Source organism: Temnothorax nylanderi, unplaced genomic scaffold (genome assembly GCF_030848795.1).
Source record: "Temnothorax nylanderi isolate EJ_2023f unplaced genomic scaffold, tnyl_v1.0 TNYL_tig0074_pilon, whole genome shotgun sequence".
Classification (NCBI taxonomy): Eukaryota; Metazoa; Arthropoda; class Insecta; order Hymenoptera; family Formicidae; genus Temnothorax; species Temnothorax nylanderi.
The window spans coordinates 44,711-64,939 of record NW_027249136.1 but is presented as its reverse complement, the minus strand read 5'-3'; the positions used below and the strand labels follow the sequence as shown (position 1 = coordinate 64,939).

Genomic DNA, 20,229 nt, shown 5'->3' with positions numbered 1-20,229 from the left:
TAGACCCAGCATAATGGCTCCAGGGAGTCGACACGTCGACAGGAGTCGTTTTACGGTTCTTGAAACGAGGTAAAAATTACAGAAGTGAACAGGGGCCCGATTCTCTAACGGCAAACGTACGCGTAAACTCTGCTCTAACAGAAAAGCTGCAAGATTATTGGCTAAAAACTGTGCGACAGCCAATCAATTTGCAGCCTTTCTGTTAGAGCAGAGTTTGCGCATACGTTTCTCATTAGAGAATCGGGCCTCAGATTCACTAGATTTCAACCAACGAAATCATAGAGAGCCATTACACATGCGCTCACATGCGCCCGCCGCCCGTCGCCCGTGCCGTTTCTGTGACCTGTCTTCGCTGATCGCTCTTCGCTCCTTCCAGCACAGTTCCAGATTTTTTCCGCTTTCCTTTTCAAACCGAACTTCCTGTGTCTTCCTCCTGCCTCCTGCCTCCTGCCCCTCTCGTTGGTCTGTGGCGTGTGTGGCCTGCTGCCAGCTGCCAGTCTCTGCTGATTAAACTTGGTTACGGAAAAACGTGTTATCCGTTTGTCAGGATGCAGGTGCCGCCAATTTTCATGGAGTTACCGTTAGATGACCAGGTAAATTTGCAAAATTACATAGCAGGTGGTTAATTTGCTTAGGAATTGGCTTAATGCGCACGCAGCACGTCGTATGAGAGACGTCTACGAAAAGTATCCTTTCTAATGTTTTTAGGTTATATAAAAATGTACATTGGCCTAGTTTACATCGATCCGCTTGATACGCGTGTTAAATAGTAAATAACTAGTAAATTAGTTTGATTATTGGCTGATCAGCTCAAATATACTACTTAACGATTAGCATTACTTACATACTAATTACTAAATTGTTAAATATTATTATATGCTTGTTAGGCGCAAGAACTGAGAGTATATTTTAAAAGTCTTGGTGCAGAAATTAGCGAAGAGAAATCTCCTAAAGGTATAGAGGATGATTTGCACAAGATTATTGGAGTATGCGAGGCATGTTTCAAGGAAGGAAACGAAAGTGAGATAGAAACTGTATTGAATGACATTGTTTCTATCATGATTCTGGCAAGTTTTCACATTTGACTTGAACTTTTCTCTTTATTGTCATATATATATATATATATATATATATATATATATAATTAAATGTTAATTTTTATTCTTATTTTTCTTTCTATTTCCGTTGATTATTTTATTTCAGATACCCATGGAACGTGCTGAAAATTTAATTTTGGCATTCTGTGAGAAACTTGTAAAAGCACCTGGATACAAACTCGGATTGGTTTGCTTAAAAGCGTAATACATTGTTCATTTTTATAAAACCAATATGCAACATATTATTATTATTATTATTATTTTTCAATTAAACATTTTTGCAGTTTATGGCTCTTATTTCAATCTCTTGCCGATGATTCTCCAATGAGATACCATGTTTATTATCACTTGGTACAAATAGCCCGCAATGTTGATCAAGTAAAAGCTGTGTATAGCGGAATAGATCAATTGAAGCAACAGTTTGCCTCTTTTCCTCCGTCGAATGAACAAATGCAAAAGTTGTTGCGTTTGCTGCACGAAGTTCTTTTAAGCTGCAAACAAGGGTATGGCTCATATTCTCTCTTTTGCTCCCTCGCATGCGTGTGCATGCGTACATTGAACACACCGTTCTCAGTGATGTTGGGGATATTTCTGGTCTATGTAAAATAAAAGAAACAGTCTAATATGCGTAAGATGGAATCTGGTTTTCGTATGCAGAATTATTTCTTCTACAATCATTTCCTATATTTTACAGTTTAGAAATAATTTTCAATACAAATATTCGTAGATATATTTTACATCTTCGATATCTCTGTGTAATTCTTTAGAGAGCAAGCGGCAGCTGTCATGGTGGAATTGTTGGGAACTTACACAGCGGAGAATGCTTCCGCGGCTAGAGAAGACGCACAGCGTTGTATATTAGCTGCGTTAGCGGATCCAAATACATTTTTGTTAGATCCACTTTTGGCTTTGAAACCTGTGAGATTTTTGGAAGGCGAATTAATACACGATTTACTTCTTGTATTTGTGCAAGATAAATTACCAGCGTATTTGCACTTCTATCAAAATCACAGAGAATTCGTCGAGCATCAACTTGGTACCTAGTTTAATACCTAATCTACATGTAACATAGACAATGTAAAATACCAAGTTTGTTTAAATGGGGGAACAAATTTCATATAATTATTACAAGTACCATTTTTTTCTTTCTTTCGCAGGATTGAACCATGAACAAAACATGAAGAAAATGAGGCTACTGACCTTTATGCAACTTGCAGAGACAAATCCAGAAATGTCTTTTGATACGATACAAGAGGAATTGCAGATTGGTGAATCTGAAGTAGAAAGCTTCATAATTGACGGTAAGCTGTTTTTACTTATTAAATTTTCATTTGCAATAAATGACAATTAACCAGATCCTGCCACAGAACAACATAGTTTCCACTGTTACTCATAAAAGTGGCGACTTTTTTTTAACAGGATATATTAAATGAATCCGTACTGACTTGGTGGAAATATATTTTCACAGAGTTATCGAGACGTTCAACAGTTTTGTTGCTACTCGAGAAACAAGCTCTTAAGAGAGATGCGTAGTGTTGATCATCGTACGCGTGTAATATTCTTACAAGGTGTAGATAATTGTTCCGATCTCATTTGTTCTAGTTTTAAAAACCAAACTTGTGAGAGCGCGAATGGATCAGGCCGGCCGTAAAGTATTAATTTCAAGCACGATGCACAGAACGTTTGGTCGTCCGCAATGGATGCAACTACGAGATTTACTTGTATCGTGGAAAGCTAATCTTTCGGCTGTGCAGGATGGCATGAAGACTGTAGCCGCTGCGCAAATGGAGCTCGCTGCAAAGAATAAAGCTACCCTTGCTCACTGACAGTACCGAAAATATTCATACAGATGTACATGATTACTGTCATGAGAATACTGTAAGTGATCAAAAGCTGAAATTTTTTCCGAAATACAACAGAAACTCGTCATGCAGCTGAAAATTAATGGCAACAACTTTAGAGTACCACAGTATCAGCTTGTATAACACAAAAACTGTTAAATAGAAAATTTTTGCATAATTTTAAACGTACGTTTACATATTTATCATACAAAAGCTAGATTCATCGTCTCTAGTTAATCGTCTCAACCTTTTTGTTAACAAATTATCTCCGTAAAATAAACAATGTGATTTAAATTTATCACAATACGTAAAGCATATTAAAAATTGATTCAAGATGATTGATAATTTTACACATGTGCATTCGTACGTATTTATAGCATCGAAATATATCTATATACATAATCAAATCGATATATTTCACAAAGGATATAAAACTTGTTGCTATACCGCACTGCAAACTGGATGTTGAAAAAAAAATATCAGGAAATATTTTTAATTCCATATAATTGTAATAACATGCTTACAGGTATGCTTCACGATAAGTAAGCTTGAATTAATAATCTATGATCGAAAGTTAAAAGATGAGGTATCATTTTTATTAAAAGCGGAATACGATTACATCCAAATATCCAACGGAAAAAGTTACCGCACTAATATTTAATTATTCAGTCAGTATGTTGAAAAAATTAATCGCAGAAAAAGATGTCAGTTATTGTATAATTAAGTATGCAATATATAAGCGTTTGATATAATCTGCTTTACATCTTAATCTCTACGTAAGAAATTATAATTTGTAATCCCTTTTATTATTTTATATTGACATTTGTGCTTTTTGTGTTTTTCTATTACATTAATTATATAAACCTTCTTTATTAAGTATTTTTACTTATGCACAATAGGACATTACCTCTGCATTTTTCAATAGCACTTGAAAATTTTAACCAAAACAAGAAAAAATATATTGTAAAATATTCACGCATACACATGTGTGTACCCACGCACGCAGGCGCACACATATAGAACATCAGCAGTGCCAATATAGCCAACGTAATCATTTACTACAAATTACTGCACTGCAATATGTCTTATTGATCTTTAAATTACACAATAAAAAATTCAGTCTATTGTATACTGTATAGTACTTGCTAGGTATTTACAACATTTTATATATATAGTTGCGCCGGAATAAATTGTCAAGTTCCAAATTGTTGTTTAGGTAATTTCAAATTTTACAAACGTATAAGAGTCAAATATAAATCTTTAGTGCACATTCTTTTGTCTATTAAACAATCTTTCACATCTGCAAGCACAGCATTCAGTTTAGATAGCATATAGTTTTTTTCAAATGTGTTTACATTTTTTTTATATATATATTTACATTATTTGGTAAATCTTAATAGCCAAAACAAGAGTAAAGGCATATTTTTGAGTTTTTATAAAATACGTAAGGTACTTTTGTACTTGTCTGCAACATTGGCCATATTTATTCAAAGTATACATAAACTTGTTGCAACTTTTGTATGAAAGACAAATGACGGATGACGAGGACGATAAGGACCATGATATATTGTATCAAAAAATTAAGAAATGATGAGGGAATTTCTCTCATCATACTTGATAAATCAGATCTGAGTAGAAAATCTGGGACGTGGTAAATCTCCAAATACTGTATCACCATGGACGCTTTTAGCTAAGGCTTTAATCGAAGCTCGGATGTTGTGCGGATCTAGCGGATCGGTTGGCAACTGTAATTATATAAAACATATACATATACGCGTGTGTGCGTGTGTGCGCACACACACACTGATATTCTTGGTCTCGAGTAAATTTCAATCAAATAATATCGATCAAATGGACTCGTAAGATGTATGAAGGTTTTAAAATTGTACATATATATATATATATATATACACTCTGCAGAAATTAAAATGTAGAGTTTTACCTGGTCATCGTCTTGATTCTGTGCCGCGCGATGACCGATAGAAGGGAAAACGGGTACGGTGACGGGTAATGATTTAGCTAATGTCGAATGACTATCCCGTTGACCTCTTGGCATATGAATTCCTTCATTTTGGCTTGAATCTGAACAAAACGCTATTATTATATAGACTTGAATCTAAACGAAACGCTACTGTACTAAGAATAAATTAATACGTTATACCATCGGTATCAGACCCCTCTTCCCAAGACCACAGAAGCTGTTGACTGGCTGCGTCTGTCTCCTCCATTCCTTCGAAAGGAAACAATGCTTCTGTATCGAAGCTAGCTGATTCCTTAGTACAAATATATAACGGATCTTTTTTTCTCCAACTTTCATTCTATAAAGTTTATTATCCAGATTTATAATTATAATAGAGTTATAATTACAATAAAGAGATTTTGGATCTCTGTAGATGGAGAGTAAACTCTCGATATGGACTTGAGGAAACTGTGATATGACAAAAGTGACTTACATTAATGGTGCTTTTAGAAGAGTGTCCGGTGGTGGTTGTCTCGTGTTTAACGTTTGGGCCACTAGACACTTTTGTGTCATTAAATATTATATTAGACTTTGGATTCACTGTATTAGCAGCAGTGGAGGTAGTCAAGGAACCTTTAAAGCCGTCAGGAGTCGTTGGTGGAGTTTCTATGTTATTGGTTATTCTACTTGTCTCTTCTCCTCTACACGCTATTCTAATTGTGCAGAAACAAAGTTGCAATAATTATTACATAATAATAATAATAATATAATACACATACTTGTAAAATCATACTTTGATAACAGTCTGTGTTCGTTGTGTGCTCTTTCACGAAATTGTTCCAGCAATTGATACTGCTCCGCGGTAAACGCACGTATTTTATCTTCTATCGCCATTGTTTGACGTTGTACAGCTTCCTCGAGCTGTCGTTGTAAACCATCTAGGGCCACTTGAACCGTGTTAGGTAATTGTGAAACTAGATAAATAAAAAAAGAAAAAAATTTCACATAACAGAGATTATACATGCACAATATGCACTGTACATACATAAATGAATTATTTTGAAAACCAACAAAACTGAATACACGTTAAACTTGTACGCACGTGTTGAAGCTTACCAGAAAACTTATTAGGCTGCTGCAGATAGTCGTCGAGATCTTCCAAACTGTGATTAATTACTATCCTAAACACCGGACTATAATCTGGATTGGATTTTAATTTATTTATTTCTTCGGGAGATAACTGAAACAATTGTAATTATCTTTCCTTATCCAACCAAGTTATTCGAAGGTTGGACAAGCCCATAAAAATGAATAATACATCTGACGTTTTATCTTAATGTAATTTATGTAAACAACAAATGTATATCTGTATTTAATATCATATCGATTCGGCAAAGACCGAAATCGTCCTTGATAAAATCAGCCGCTCGTCAGCGGATCGTCAGATTGTCACGTATAAAGAATGCTACATAGTTTACTATTTTGCATAGGTTATATATTAGTTAAACAATCCACCAACATTCAATCTTTGGAAAGGCAATATATCATCCGTTAAACAGTTTGTTGCGTCAACAGAAAGATAAAGGGAGCTTTCCAGCAAGCGACACAAGTCGACACAGGTATCGTTTTGTCTTTGTTACTCATTGCCAAAAAAGAAAGATAGAACGACGTTTGTGTCGGCTTGTATCACTTGCTGGAAAGCTCCCAAAGTGTGTCATGTAAGGGGGAAAAAAAACAACTGAATTGTATGGCAAACGCAAAGAGATGATTTTGATCGAGATTGAGATCTCCTGTGGAGTATCACGTAACTGTCGCGTAAATGAATATCTTTTACGATAAGTTTGTTTTTTGAAACTTACAAGAATATTGTTATTAATAAGGACTAGAGCAGCACCGTATTCTCTATGGACCGCATGAGTATACATTGAGCAATTGTAGCAACGGTGTATAATCCATGACCCAACATTCCTTATTTCCATTAAACCAGGTTGTTCTTTAGTAATAGTTTCCAATTCCGGTACACTCGCCAGATTCTGTCAAAGATAAAATCGATATATACATTATTAATGTCAAATAAATTAGAAAAAATAATTTGTTTTATGTTTTAACTACAATAAGCGACTAACAGTGTGACACAGTATGCCAGTACGCCGCGCCAGTGTGACATTATTTTGAACAAATAAGAAAGCACGGGGTGTCAAAACAATTTAGTCTCTATAATTGCTCGTCGTTAGAAACACGTGTGAACAAAAAAAAAACATGGTATCGATCGGTACTTGATGTTATCAAGTTAATTCTGCGCGAATATTAGACAAAATTTTGCATAAAAAACAAGGAAGATTAGCCAAGACGTGCGATTTGACCGATACATGAAATAAGATAGACTAATAACGCGACGACCACAAAGTATCAGGTTCAGGTTATAGGTTATCGTCACGCTGAAACGCAAGAAACATGGAATCGGTTATCATCGCAATGAATTATATACGTCAAATTGAGATCTATTCGTGACAATTGGCACGAAAAGGTACACAATCTCTCACGTCTACAATGTGAAGAGATTAAATTCTAAATTCGTACCATCTTTTTTTGAAAATCTTTGCGGCAAAACGAGGGACAAACGGACGGGGGGGCCCGAGCCGCCCGAGCCGGGGCGCGGGGCGCCGGGGCATAGAGCGATAGGCGATAGAGCCTGATAGCCCTGATAGAGCCGCGCTCGCGGAATCTCACTGTTCACTTTCAGACACGTGTCGCTTTTCTTTTATTTTCTTTCTCTTCCCCTTTGAAAATTTAATCGTAATTCGTATTTAGATCGTGGACTATACTCTTTGAGGGAATGAGGAAACCTTTCATTCACCTCGCGAAAAAAGGCATCGGCGCGCTCCAAGTCGGTCAATTCGACGTTAATCCGCTGTAATTCGGCGCTCCTCGACTTGATGGACACGTTCAGGCACTTGCAGGTGATGTGCATCTTTCAACGATCGGCAAACGCCAAGTGTTGATTGTTGATTGTTGAGGCCGCGGCCGAGAGTGGCCGAGAGAACGCTGCAATCTGCAATGCGCTCTAAACAGTCCAAACGTAACGTTTCTCTCTTCCCTTTTCGGAGGTAGAAGATGCGCGCGACCCAATCGTCAGTCGCCAGTGCCAGTCGCCAGTCACCAGTCACCAGTCACCCTATCACCCAGACTGCCCAGACACCCAGCAGTCACCCTATCTCCCAAGTCCCAGGTCCCAGCACGGCACGAACTCGCTTCGCTTTGCTGCTGCTACTACTACGCAGTCTACGCACTTGATCGCAGGCGGCAGGTGCTGGTTTCGATTCGACTTTTGTGAGTTTGCTGCGCGCTCTCTCCCTCCCTTCCTCCCTCTTTCTCTACCTCTTCCTCCCTGCTGCCTGCTGCCTGCTGCCTCTTTAAGATTGTCTGGAGGTTGTTTCAATCAAGTAGGTATCGTCTATGTCTATCGTCGCCACCGCGAGACGTCATCTATCTATGTCCTATGAAGAAGCATCGAAGATATATCATATCATTTGCGATCAGATAAAGCACAGACTGCCAAAGTTGTTATCTCTTTTCTTTGGCGAATTCGTTCGGCGTTCAACACGTTGTTACGTTTTTCCGAAAGAGAGAGAAACGTGCACGACAGAGCAAGAAAACTAACAGTGAGCGATGCTACATCGCGCTTATAATTCTTACATTCGTCGGTAACTTATCCAGGATTGCTCAAGTACCAGCATGGCATATCCTTGATAATACTTACAGTCGATAATAATTATAAATGTACAGTCGAGATGTGACCACCTGTAATCGACTATAATCATCGATTCGCTATTAGAATTATCCTTGAAAGCATGTACTTATATCCGTAATTACGACTAATATTGGCAATCTTGTTGTTTTGCCGTTTTTATAGATTATATATATATATATATATATATATATATATACTTATAAAGACAGAAAACTCAATCACAAAGTGCGTTCAATCAAATTGTAATCTTGTCTCATACTTGTTCTATTATCTCGCTCATGAATATACGATCACATGAATGTAAAGATGCATTTATATACTATATACATATATCGCACCCTACCAATATATTCTATAAAATAATGGTCCTATTTGATCACAATTATTATTAATTACATGTCACTTATGTAACATAAAAACCAAATACACGTACGTATACACGTACGTGTACACTTGCCGACATATATACATTCGAGACAAAATATTTCAATATTCAGGAATGAATATTTAAAAAATGCCATATATTATATCCATTTGCGTTTTTCTTATCTATCCCATTGTTTTATTCGTCATATTTTGTTTCTAGCTTCGAGATTTCTCCCTTCCATCTAAAATATTCATTAAAACGTATTGCAGCATACCTGAAAAATCATGTAAAAGTTTATTGTAATAAATTATTTGACCCAAGTATTTCTTTTCCTAACTAATAACCAATAACTCTGTCACACAAGGAAATAATAATCAGATTATTATTATATATATATAATAATTGCCGTTATGTCTTATTTATTATTTATTATTTATACTTTCTATCAGATTTGATACGTTTGTAATTTTTTTTTATCGACAAGTACTTACGCCAAAAAATCAAAATCGATATGCGAATGCTCACTTTGGATGAGAGCCCAACAGGCCCAAAGAAAGTGGGGCAAGGGAGTAAATTTAGTAACTTGCCAGTATAGCTTGTCAACCTCTCTCTCGGACACCGTAGTCGTCGCATTGTACACTTGCAAATATTCTTTTAACCACATTCTTTGGAAATTTTCATCCGGATACAAAGAATAATCTGGCTCGTCAAAACCTTAAACGTGACACGTTGGAAATTTTATTTAATAGACCTACACTTTGTTGCTAGGATTTATGTACAATAAGGGATGTGTGTGTGTGTGTGTGTGTGTGTGTGTGTGTGTGCGTGTGTGTGAAATGTTTTCTAATCTAGTATACTTTTGAAGCGATTAAAGAATTAAGCGTAATTACCGGCAAATTCTGTAAAGTGATTAACTATATCAAATGCCTGATGGTTGAACGCAGTGTATTCATAATCGATAAAAACGACACTCTCTCGTTTTGGATTGTACAATATATTCCCTAGTAGAAGATCATTGTGGGCGAACACTACGGGACTATTCACTTTGGAAAGTGTACTTTTCAATATTTGATATTCTTTCTCCAATATTGCATGCGACGGTATTAACATTTCAAACCTTAAAGTGGAAGCTATTATAAGAACTAAACCATTTGGATATATCTTAGATAATATTCGGGAAAATCTGTGTCGTAATCGCTTACTTTGCTTGCTTGAGGGAGTCGGAAAATCTTTTGGGCATAATTTGCATAAATTTCTTCGTTTTTTCCCAAATAAAGGCTTCTTTTGATACGGATTTGTTTTCAAACTTGAGAGTGTGCATTTCAGCCATACGTTTCGCAATTAATGGGTATACTTTTGGATTCCTGACTGTTTCAGTGGTCAGAGTTTCACCCTCCAAAAATTCATAGGCAAATCCATTGTTAAATGTAGCATAAATGCAATGAGTATAGCCAGCCTTGTTCAATATCTATACAAAAATATTTATTCTATATATTAGTTACTGTTTACGCGTTAAAATGTTTGCTATATTCGCTATATTATACTTCTCTGTGTGCATCTTTTAATAATATCTATGCACGTTAGTAAAATAAATACATATAAATTACAGTAGCTAAACAAATTATTAATTGAAATGTGAATGAGACGACGACGACATATATACAATAACGTTACAAAACCGTTTAGATCTTTACCCGGATATTATTTATTTCGCTTTTTCTGTCGATCAGTAAATCTGAATTGTTGCCATAAATTCTAATCAGGACCATATCTGTATAATGTCCCGAGTACCATACTCCTACCAACTTATTTGTTCTTCCATCAGTAAATATCTAAAAAAAAGAAACAAAGATATTCTCATAGTTCTTTCGGACTGGTTCGGACATACCGTCGCGTCGGTAATCGCAATAACACTATTTCTACCTTATTGGATAGAAACTTTCATTATTTATGTCAATGTTTAAAACTGTATGGATATAGGAAAAGGCTAAGACATCTACGTATATCTATATTCCTTATTACTTGTAAACAAAATTGATAAAACCGATTCTTTCAAGTATCAATATTAATCGCCTGCAAGAAGTGAGTACATCGAATATATAATGATTAATGAATTTTGATACATTTATAAGCGGTATTGAAATCATGTACTGCATATCAATATAAGTAAAGGTAAACAAAAGTTATCAGCAGATAAATTAGACAAATTGATGAGAGAAGCGCTATAAATCGGTCTCAGATGACCTATTTTTTAAACTTTAAACGCTAAAAGAATAAAAGATGTACCATTTGATTTTGAATCACTGTATTACCTTGAAATGCAGTTGCTGTAAAGGCCAGGACGGTCTAATTTTCTTTATAATATCTTTGGCACCAACAATAATTTCATTTTCATCTATCGTAATGTCAAGATGTTCCTCACATATGTTCATAGCTCAATGCTATTTTATGGAACGATAAAAGTTTGTTATTTAAAGATTACTTGAATTAAATTATATAAAATGTAAATAATTTATATATATATATATATATATATATATATATATATATCACGGATCTGTTGACAATTTCGTTAGGGATTAAGTATTATTTACATAAATAGTATTAATAATTAAATATTATATATATACACAATCGAAAAATTTACATATACGCGTATACAAGACCAAGAGTGATATAAAAACACAACGTCCAATATTTACGGCACTGTCCCACACGGCAACTCTGACAACTCAGTCCTACTGACGGCAAATGACAGCGAATGACGGGGCATTGGGCAACTCTGAATGAACTGAAGAAGCAGATCCGATATATGTCCATATAATCTATATATATATATATATATGTATATGCTACCCTCGTTTATCAGTATATTATCGCTTATATACATATAGATATGATAAGCGAGGGTAGCAGTAGCATAGTCAATTGGAGAGAATTGTGAAATCCGAACGATGTGCATATCGAGTAATTAATTCCGCTTTAAGAACGACATTCCCTATCAGTAATTGTAGATTGTAGTTTACTTACATATATAAATCTTACATATTCGTGTACCGATATCGATAGATAAATGTATAAGACAGGTGAGATTTCGTTTTGTTTGTTAAACTGTTTTTTGGAAACTGTTCTCAGTGGTGCTGTAGTAAATGCAAATGTAGAAATTTTTTAATCGTACGCTGTCCTATACTTGTTTTTCTTGAAGATTAAGGTGCCTTCAACAACCGCGCTATGCTGTTACCTATATCATATAATATTACCTACATTGACCTACATCACGATTGTGAGGTTATGGTTATCCCAACATAATTGTTCCGCCACAGACTTCTAACATCAAGCTAGATCGCTTAACATCTATGGTCTCTCTCTGCCTTCTTCGGGCCTTGGCACAGTATACTTATACTGTGGCCTTGGCGCCCGAGGCCCGAGTCACACCCGACTCGGTTCAGTGGTGAGTGCCGTGTGAGTGGTGACTCAATTGATCACGTCGTCAATTGGCTGATTTAAAATAAAAATATATCTGATTGGCTGGTCCAGTAAAAAAAACTCCAGGTAACGGGGCTCTGTGGTCAATCATCGCGCGCAATCGTGGTTTCCGTCTCTCTCCAAACAGAGTGCAGAGTGCACCTATATCCCCACTTTTCAAATAAAGGCAAACGCTTGGTCTCTAGAATGTCTAGATATACGATATATACCTAGAGTTCTCTCGGGGGTGCTAATGCTTTCGGTGTTTCTCTCTGTTATGAGTTCTGAGGATAAGGATTGTTTCAATTTAACAGAATATTTGAAAGTATTTGAGTGAGACAAACGTGTTTAGCAAACTGCTTGTAATTGTTTAAAACTTATGCTTGACAATGTCAAGAAAGATGGTACTTGGTCAAAAGAATAGCAGCCAATCTACGATAGTGGGATTTTTGGCAAAGACAACGAAGAAAAATGTTATTCCGCCGTTATTTCGGACTAGGTAGAAAAGATTTAGTCCATTTTGTATAAATGCCTAAATAAATAAAATAAATGCGTAACACACACACACGCACGCCGACACATCTCAATATATTTGAATTTTGCGACTGCAATATGTCTCATGTTTATATTTCTAAAATTAAGGATTGATTTTTTTTTCTTTTTAGTACGCCAAAGTCAGTAGTGGAGACAGAAGAAGAAGCTGATTCAAATGTGGATTCAAATAATCAACTATCGAGTAATATGTGTTTTAATAAAGAAAAGAGGATAGCTGGAGACTCAATAACGATAGACACGATAATAAATCTTGTAAGATTTCGTAAGTTTTATTTGATAAAACAATGCAGGGTTACGTTTCAGGGTTACGATTTACAAAATATCTATGATTTATTACGAAAAAAAAAAAAACAATTTGTATGATTTCAATATTTTAAACCACAGGATAATTCAGACACTTCAGACTCGAGCAAAAGTCCGCTTAAAACACAACCAAGTGCAATGGAATCGTATCGTGTTAAAAATTCAATAGCGAAGGAAGAGAGAACTGAAAAAGAATCTGGATGTTCAAATGTATCACGAAAGAATAGCGATTACGTGAAAACTTGTGTCATCTCCGAGTCTTCTGACAGCGAGGAAGACAAGAAGGATGTTAGAAGACGCTTACGTTTAAATCAATATCCAAATAGAACGGAAATGGAAGAAGATGATGAGAAGATGCGAGTTGTTGTTTCACAAAATGATCATTATGCCAAGTGCAACAGTCAACATTCCTCTTCTAGTAGTACAACATTATTGGTGGGAAATAAAGAAATGCTTAACGACGACAATGACATTATGTCTAAAAATGAAGATGAGCATTTATGGACTCCTAAAAAATACAATATAATACCCAATAAACAAGGGAAAGATACTATAATTTCAGATTCCGATACCGATAGCCCTAGCTCAAAGTATAACGGCAAGAGATTGCCGAGAAAAAATTGGGATGGCCCTGACATTAGATTAAATCTGAAAGATTTAGGTTTGAACAAACAATTAGGTTCATGGATTGAATTTATTCAACAGAAACCAGTAATGTCCACAATACCTGTAAGTTTCATATCATAACTTGATATTTTGCGTGCGTATGTGAAATGTTTAAATTCGACCTATTTATTTCTTATCTCACTTTCTCACTTTCTCCATTCCATCTATTTTATCCGTATAGGTTACCGAAGACAAATTGCTCGAAAGACGCGAAGATTTAAAGAAACTTCAAATTGAAATTCTTGAGAAATTTTGTAACGCACTCGAGTCAATCCCATTACCGGTACTGGAACAATTTCCAAAATTTGATCCAGTCTCTTTCGGAAAGTTGCAAGGTCTGCGTCGACATATAAAAGCTAAATTACGTTTAGTACAAACAAAATTATCAAAATTACAAAAGGAAGATGAAAAGAATGTATATGAGTCTCCGGAGACACCTGGTGGGTCTGCATCGTCAAAATCAATTGAAACACCAATTTCACGCATGTCTGAGACTCGCTCGACGATAAATGACCGTGACAATTTTGACGCATCATGTACCTCGGTATCCAAATGTACTCGCGCACCCTTTCGTCGAGACTCGGCAAGCGTAACTATGGAATCGTATATTGATGCAAAGGAGCACGATAACGACATGGAACCTATGGCAGCAGCAGTTAAGCCACCTGAAACTACAGTTTCAAATAAGAAGAGTACTTTTCAATTGAAAAGACCTATCAAAACGGTATTAGGCAGTGAAGTTTCTAAAACAATAGCAGAAATGTGGGAAAAGGACCAACAAATGTCATCTAAGACAATGAATTCTTCAGTGGATTCCGATTGTGTTTTCGTAAAGGATCTTACATTTAACGATAGTATTAAAACGCCGTCAAGTAATGAAAAAAATATGCAAGGAAATGTCGTCTTGGACACTCCAGATAGCCCAGGTAACAAAAGTGTGACAAATGACAAATAAATCACTAACTTTTTCTGCTTTGAGTTCTTAATGAAAAAATATTTTATAGGCACCTGTCAAAGATTTATCGCAAAAGTTGAAACCTTGACACAAGATTTCGAACAATTCCCAGCTTTAGGAGAAAATTGTAATATAAATACAAGTGACGATTTTACAGGTGCGAGTTTATATATATATATATATATATATAATGTGTAAACCTTTTTTCGTTTACACATTTATGCTGATAATATGATAAATAATGCTTATTTTAATCCCATCTATAGAGTGGCCACAGAGTAACATGGCACAGACGAGGACGTACAATGACGATGAAGTAAAATCAAAAATCGAAAAAGATAGCGTAGAATATGGAAAATTTACCGGTAATTATAAAAACGACGGTGTCAGTGGAGAATTCGATGGTTTAACGTATTCACATTCGCGAGAAATGTTAAAGGTACGTAAAGTATTTGGTAATTTTTATTCGTTAGGCGAGTGTGTATAATGCCGTCATACATGTATAAATATTAAATAATTTATACACACTCGAATTACATGTTGGACCAATTGCGTGAGAACATATAATATTGTGCATTAATTATGTTTCTTGATTTTAGATATTTCGGCAGAGATTCGGTTTATATACGTTTAGGCCAAATCAGTTGCAAGCTATTAACGCAACGCTTTTGGGCTTCGATGGTTTCGTTTTAATGCCGACCGGAGGTGGAAAGTCCCTTTGTTATCAATTGCCTGCCCTTTTAAGTATTGGATTAACAGTTGTTATCTCACCATTGAAGAGTCTTATTTTAGACCAAGTTCAAAAACTTACCTCACTCGATGTAAGATCAAGTATTATTACATGTTAGATAGATACATAATCAGAGAAACAATGTAATATTAAGTACACATTTACATTATAGAAGCGTATACTATTGCGTCATATCACTCTTCAGTCTTGGTTAAAAAATTTGCAGATTCCCGCGACTCATTTATCCAGCTCTATAACGGATAGTCAAGCAACAGCGATATATAGGGAACTTTCCAAAAAAGAACCCGCTCTCAAAATATTATACGTAACACCGGAGAAAATCTCTGCCTCGCAAAAATTCTGTAATACTCTGACTATTTTATACGAGAGAGAATTGTTGGCGAGATTCGTCATTGACGAAGCTCACTGCGTCAGTCAATGGGGTCACGATTTCAGACCGGATTATAAAAGATTAAGATGTCTCAGAGACAATTATCCCAAAGTGCCAACAATGGCTTTAACCGCAACAGCTACACCGCGTGTTAGAACAGATATTTTGCATCAATTGGGTATGACTAATCCAAAGTGGTATGTATATATATGTGCGTGTGTGTATGTGTGCGTTGAATATATATATATATATATATATATATATGGTTACTTTTTTTAAGGTTTATGTCGAGTTTCAATAGACCTAATTTAAGATACAGCATAATATCGAAGAAGGGAAAAAATTGTTCCGATGAAGTTGTGGCTATGATAAAGACAAAATTTAAAAACACTTGTGGCATCGTGTACTGTTTATCGCGCAAGGATTGTGACGATTATGCTGCGCATATGACGAAAAACGGCATTAAAGCGTTGAGTTATCATGCAGGACTCCCAGATGGTCAAAGAACTAACTATCAAGGAAAATGGATTGCCGATGAAGTATATTTATTACAATATCTGCGCGCGTGCGCATACGCATACGCAAATATGTATAATATAAAATTATATCGCATATACATATACATACACGTTTTTCAGGTACATGTTATATGTGCGACTATAGCCTTTGGAATGGGCATTGATAAACCAAACGTACGCTTTGTGATACATGCAGCCTTACCAAAGTCTATAGAAGGCTATTATCAGGAAAGTGGTCGCGCTGGTCGTGACGGTGAGATAGCAGATTGCATTTTATTTTATCATTATGCAGACATGCACAGAATCAGAAAAATGCTTCAATTGGATAATCCAAATCCACAAGTTATCAGTACCCACATGGATAATTTGTTTAAAATGGTAGCATTCTGTGAAAATACTACAGATTGCCGTAGATCGCTACAGCTTAATTATTTTGGAGAAATATTTGATAGGCAACAATGTATCGCGAATAAAATAACTGCGTGTGATAATTGCAGATGCAAGGTAGGTACATTATATAGATTAGATTAGAAGATGAAGAATTGTCACAGCAAAAATATAGTTGACTGACTGAGATTAATACTAATTAATAATTTTAGGGCGAGATTACAATGTTGGACGTTACCGAAGATGCAAAAGAGATTATGAAAGCTGTACGAGATATTAACAATAGGAAGAATTGCAAGCTTACACTAGTATTCTTAACAGATATTTTTAAGGGCAGTGATCTGAAAAAGATTAGAGAATCAGGTTTATACTCGCGTTATGTATATAATAGTAGAAAAATTGAGTTGGTATTCACATCAATTTATACAATTAAATAATTCTCTTTTTTTTTTATAGGTCTTACGAAACATCCTTTATATGGTCGCGGTAAATCATGGAACAAAAGTGACATAGAACGCCTTTTGCACTATATGGTATTGCAAGAATATTTACAAGAAAATATGTATATTAATAACGAGATTGCCTGCGCATATGTAAAAATTGGACCAAAAGCGAGTGAACTCATGACAAAAAAAGATATAAAGGTATTTATTCTTAATAGGATATTCAGAATGCAAAATATAATTGAATAAGCTTATGGTGCATTTTAGATATTTTAGATGTAGTAATACGTCATGTTGTATGTGTGTGTACATGTAGGAGATGGGAGACATTATTTCATCCATTATTTGCCTTTCATGCGTTGTGTTTTACTTTATCCCGAACAGGTACAAATTCCAACGAGACAATCGAATAAATCTACAAGTGGCGTAGCTACAGTTTCAACAGTTACAAAGAAACTTGATGGCATTGTAAAAGAATTGCAAGATCGTTGCTATGCCGAATTGATGACAATAATAAGGGAAATCGCTAGTACATTGGATGTTTCTGCTTCTTCTATTATGAATATGGTAGCTGTCAGAGCTATGAGCCAGCGTTTACCGGAAACCGAAGAAGCCATGTTACAAATACCACACGTTACTAAGGCTAACTTTGTTAAATATGGCAAAGCTCTTTTAAACATTACGCAGAAATACGCGGCAGAAAGAACAGGTACGATACTCGCGTATGATATAACATAAAGTAGTACTTGACCGTATTGATTATTCCATTATTTTTAGTACTGTTGAACGAGAACGATGAAGAACAGAACAGCGATACGGACGATAATACTTGGGATGACAATAATTCCAACTACTCTTGCACCAGTAGTGGTACTAGCAATCGTGGCAAGAAACGAAAGATTGGCAATAGATCTAACAGTACTAATAAAAAGTATAAACGGGGTGGCTCAAGGTAATGTAATAGTTGTACGTTAGGGAAAAAAAATCACACAATTATATGTACATATTTTATTTTTTTTCCGTTATTTACAGTGCGTGGAGGGGAAAAGGTTCGTCGAAAAGCTCATCGAGAGGTTCAACAAAATTAAACACTACAAAAAAGATGGTAGGACTTGCGAGTTTCAGTCAAACAAAACAATATCTCGCAAATCCCAACAGATACATGAACATTACCTAATTGATTTTTTTCTGTTTATTATAAATGATTACGGCGTTTGCGATAGTGCATAGATACGATCCCTGTACATATCTTGGGCGCTATCCGAAAAATGGCTCTCTATATGGCGTTTTAGTCATTATATCGAATGAAACAATTTTTTATAAACACTCGCAAAATTCTATTTGAATTCAAAGTATAATCATCAGACGACATGTATGTAAGATAAAAACTTTTGTAATAAAATAATTTTTGAGACCAATGTTGATGATTTCGTTAAAAAAATTTCCCTAATTGGATAAATAAAATATATATCTTTATCGTCGTCTAATCAATTCAACGGAGTGTACAATAACGGAATGATATTAGATTTGTTTCAAACGACAACATATGCTTTTAATTATTTACTATTTTATGCGTCATAATTTGTAATTTTTCAACACTTGTCAAGTTTATATCAGAGCTTAGATTACTAGCCGAGCTATACGAGTTGGGGGTTGTCTTACTATTATATTTGCTATACGATATATATTATTTATAGATCTGGTTGCATTATCCTGGTTTGTCGATCTTCATTCTGAATATGTTTTTTCAGCAAGTCCATCACTTGATTGTCAAATTCAGGTGGAGTCGGTTTAACACCAGTCGCCCAATAGAATATATCCCAGTCGTTGGATGGTAAATTTATAAGTCGATCATATAGTCTTAATTGATTGTCATCGAACGTATTCAAATACTTGTTTGCAAAGGTGCTAAGAAGCAGACCATTCTCCAACATCCCACGTTTACGAGATTGATATGTCAATCTGAAATGGCACGAAACAGAGTGTGAATCCCGTCTCTCACTCTTACAATTAGTGTAATGAAAAATTTTATTCACACACACACACACACACACACAGACGTTTACGTGTCCACGGATAAAGGATGATTCTGACTGATTAACTACAAAGTATGACTAATTAAACGTTAATTCAACTACAGTTAATTACTTAAGTATACAACACCATATACCACAAAGAAGAAGAAGAAGTGCAACGCGAGTTGCCTCGCGAAACAAGTATGCTACTTTGGACTATCATTGGGATCGGATTATTCGTTCATTGTAAGAAAACGATACTGTGCGAACGATACCGTGCTCTTTTGAGATTTGTATTCTCTCCTTCGCGTTCCGCGTAACGTGGAATGCCAGGTTCCCGACCTTCTGGATGAATCAAATCTTGAAAATCATCTTTCCGCCTGCAGCAACTTACCGACACATCTCTCGCAAGTACAAGCGGTCTGATCTGAGGTATAATTTTTATGTCTCATTACGTTGATTCAATAGAAAGCTTTATCCATTGTTCAGTATCCTCAAACTTACCCGGGATATGACACGATTGCGCATAATATTCATCATGCGGTATGTGAGAGTAACTCTCTTCGTGCAAGTAACCCCTTAACCTTAACCTTAACCTTAACCTAGTGATTGCTGTAATTGCTAATTGCTAATTGCTATTACCAGAATATAATCGAGATCAATCGAGACCAATCGAAAATCAAAACCACGAGCAAAGAGCAAACCACGACGACTACCACGCGACTTATCCATCGAGATTCGAGAATCGAGTCAATCGAGATAGAGATTGCGCTGCGCGTGTGCGC

The 20,229-nt window shown here is 35.6% G+C and overlaps 5 protein-coding genes across 22 annotated transcripts; 2 read left to right on the top strand and 3 right to left on the bottom strand.

Moving 5' to 3' along the window:
- The first annotated feature begins 316 nt into the window (after positions 1-316).
- On the top strand, positions 317-5,098 carry LOC139774090 (eukaryotic translation initiation factor 3 subunit M-like). 2 transcript variants are annotated; one of them, XR_011718517.1, is made up of 8 exons: positions 317-593; positions 888-1,067; positions 1,204-1,298; positions 1,382-1,600; positions 1,865-2,133; positions 2,255-2,398; positions 2,700-2,975; positions 3,465-5,098. XR_011718517.1 is itself a non-coding variant. In XM_071709043.1 (7 exons), the coding sequence occupies exons 1-7, from the start codon at positions 549-551 to the stop codon at positions 2,921-2,923; spliced, it is 1,176 nt and encodes a 391-aa protein (XP_071565144.1). In that variant the 5' UTR covers positions 317-548; the 3' UTR covers positions 2,924-5,098. The 2 variants fall into 2 exon arrangements, 1 of the variants encoding a protein (XP_071565144.1); XM_071709043.1 differs by having other exon boundaries at positions 2,700-5,098.
- Positions 3,513-8,757, bottom strand: LOC139774089 (uncharacterized). Of its 3 annotated transcripts, none has more exons than XM_071709040.1 (8): positions 7,756-8,757; positions 6,758-6,931; positions 6,015-6,138; positions 5,692-5,872; positions 5,392-5,611; positions 5,100-5,256; positions 4,881-5,020; positions 3,513-4,683 (listed from the first exon to the last, which is right to left on the bottom strand). In XM_071709040.1, the coding sequence occupies exons 1-8, from the start codon at positions 7,867-7,869 to the stop codon at positions 4,561-4,563; spliced, it is 1,233 nt and encodes a 410-aa protein (XP_071565141.1). In that variant the 5' UTR covers positions 7,870-8,757; the 3' UTR covers positions 3,513-4,560. The 3 variants fall into 3 exon arrangements, with proteins under 3 accessions (XP_071565141.1, XP_071565142.1, XP_071565143.1); XM_071709041.1 differs by lacking the exon at positions 7,756-8,757 and adding an exon at positions 7,479-7,587; XM_071709042.1 differs by lacking the exon at positions 7,756-8,757 and adding an exon at positions 7,025-7,300.
- A 187-nt stretch (positions 8,758-8,944) lies between these two features.
- On the bottom strand, positions 8,945-12,434 carry LOC139774091 (ethanolamine kinase 1-like). Of its 15 annotated transcripts, none has more exons than XM_071709052.1 (9): positions 12,277-12,425; positions 12,047-12,156; positions 11,664-11,807; positions 11,329-11,457; positions 10,711-10,848; positions 10,219-10,484; positions 9,907-10,133; positions 9,508-9,730; positions 8,945-9,290 (listed from the first exon to the last, which is right to left on the bottom strand). In XM_071709052.1, the coding sequence occupies exons 4-9, from the start codon at positions 11,446-11,448 to the stop codon at positions 9,212-9,214; spliced, it is 1,053 nt and encodes a 350-aa protein (XP_071565153.1). In that variant the 5' UTR covers positions 11,449-11,457; positions 11,664-11,807; positions 12,047-12,156; positions 12,277-12,425; the 3' UTR covers positions 8,945-9,211. The 15 variants fall into 15 exon arrangements, with proteins under 15 accessions (XP_071565153.1, XP_071565154.1, XP_071565152.1 ...); XM_071709053.1 differs by having other exon boundaries at positions 11,664-11,841; positions 12,281-12,425; XM_071709051.1 differs by having other exon boundaries at positions 12,281-12,425.
- Positions 12,435-12,705: 271 nt separating this feature from the next.
- Positions 12,706-18,847, top strand: LOC139774087 (uncharacterized). The gene is made up of 15 exons (XM_071709038.1): positions 12,706-12,980; positions 13,147-13,288; positions 13,421-14,068; positions 14,187-14,931; positions 15,010-15,117; positions 15,227-15,399; positions 15,560-15,781; positions 15,917-16,278; positions 16,362-16,620; positions 16,720-17,103; positions 17,199-17,349; positions 17,443-17,630; positions 17,814-18,138; positions 18,207-18,381; positions 18,462-18,847. Exons 1-15 carry the CDS (start codon positions 12,871-12,873, stop codon positions 18,604-18,606), a joined length of 4,137 nt encoding a protein of 1,378 aa, XP_071565139.1. The 5' UTR covers positions 12,706-12,870; the 3' UTR covers positions 18,607-18,847.
- On the bottom strand, positions 18,423-20,121 carry LOC139774095 (succinate dehydrogenase assembly factor 2, mitochondrial-like). The gene is made up of 3 exons (XM_071709067.1): positions 19,949-20,121; positions 19,720-19,871; positions 18,423-19,391 (listed from the first exon to the last, which is right to left on the bottom strand). The coding sequence occupies exons 1-3, from the start codon at positions 19,982-19,984 to the stop codon at positions 19,121-19,123; spliced, it is 459 nt and encodes a 152-aa protein (XP_071565168.1). The 5' UTR covers positions 19,985-20,121; the 3' UTR covers positions 18,423-19,120.
- Between the last annotated feature and the right edge of the window lie 108 nt (positions 20,122-20,229).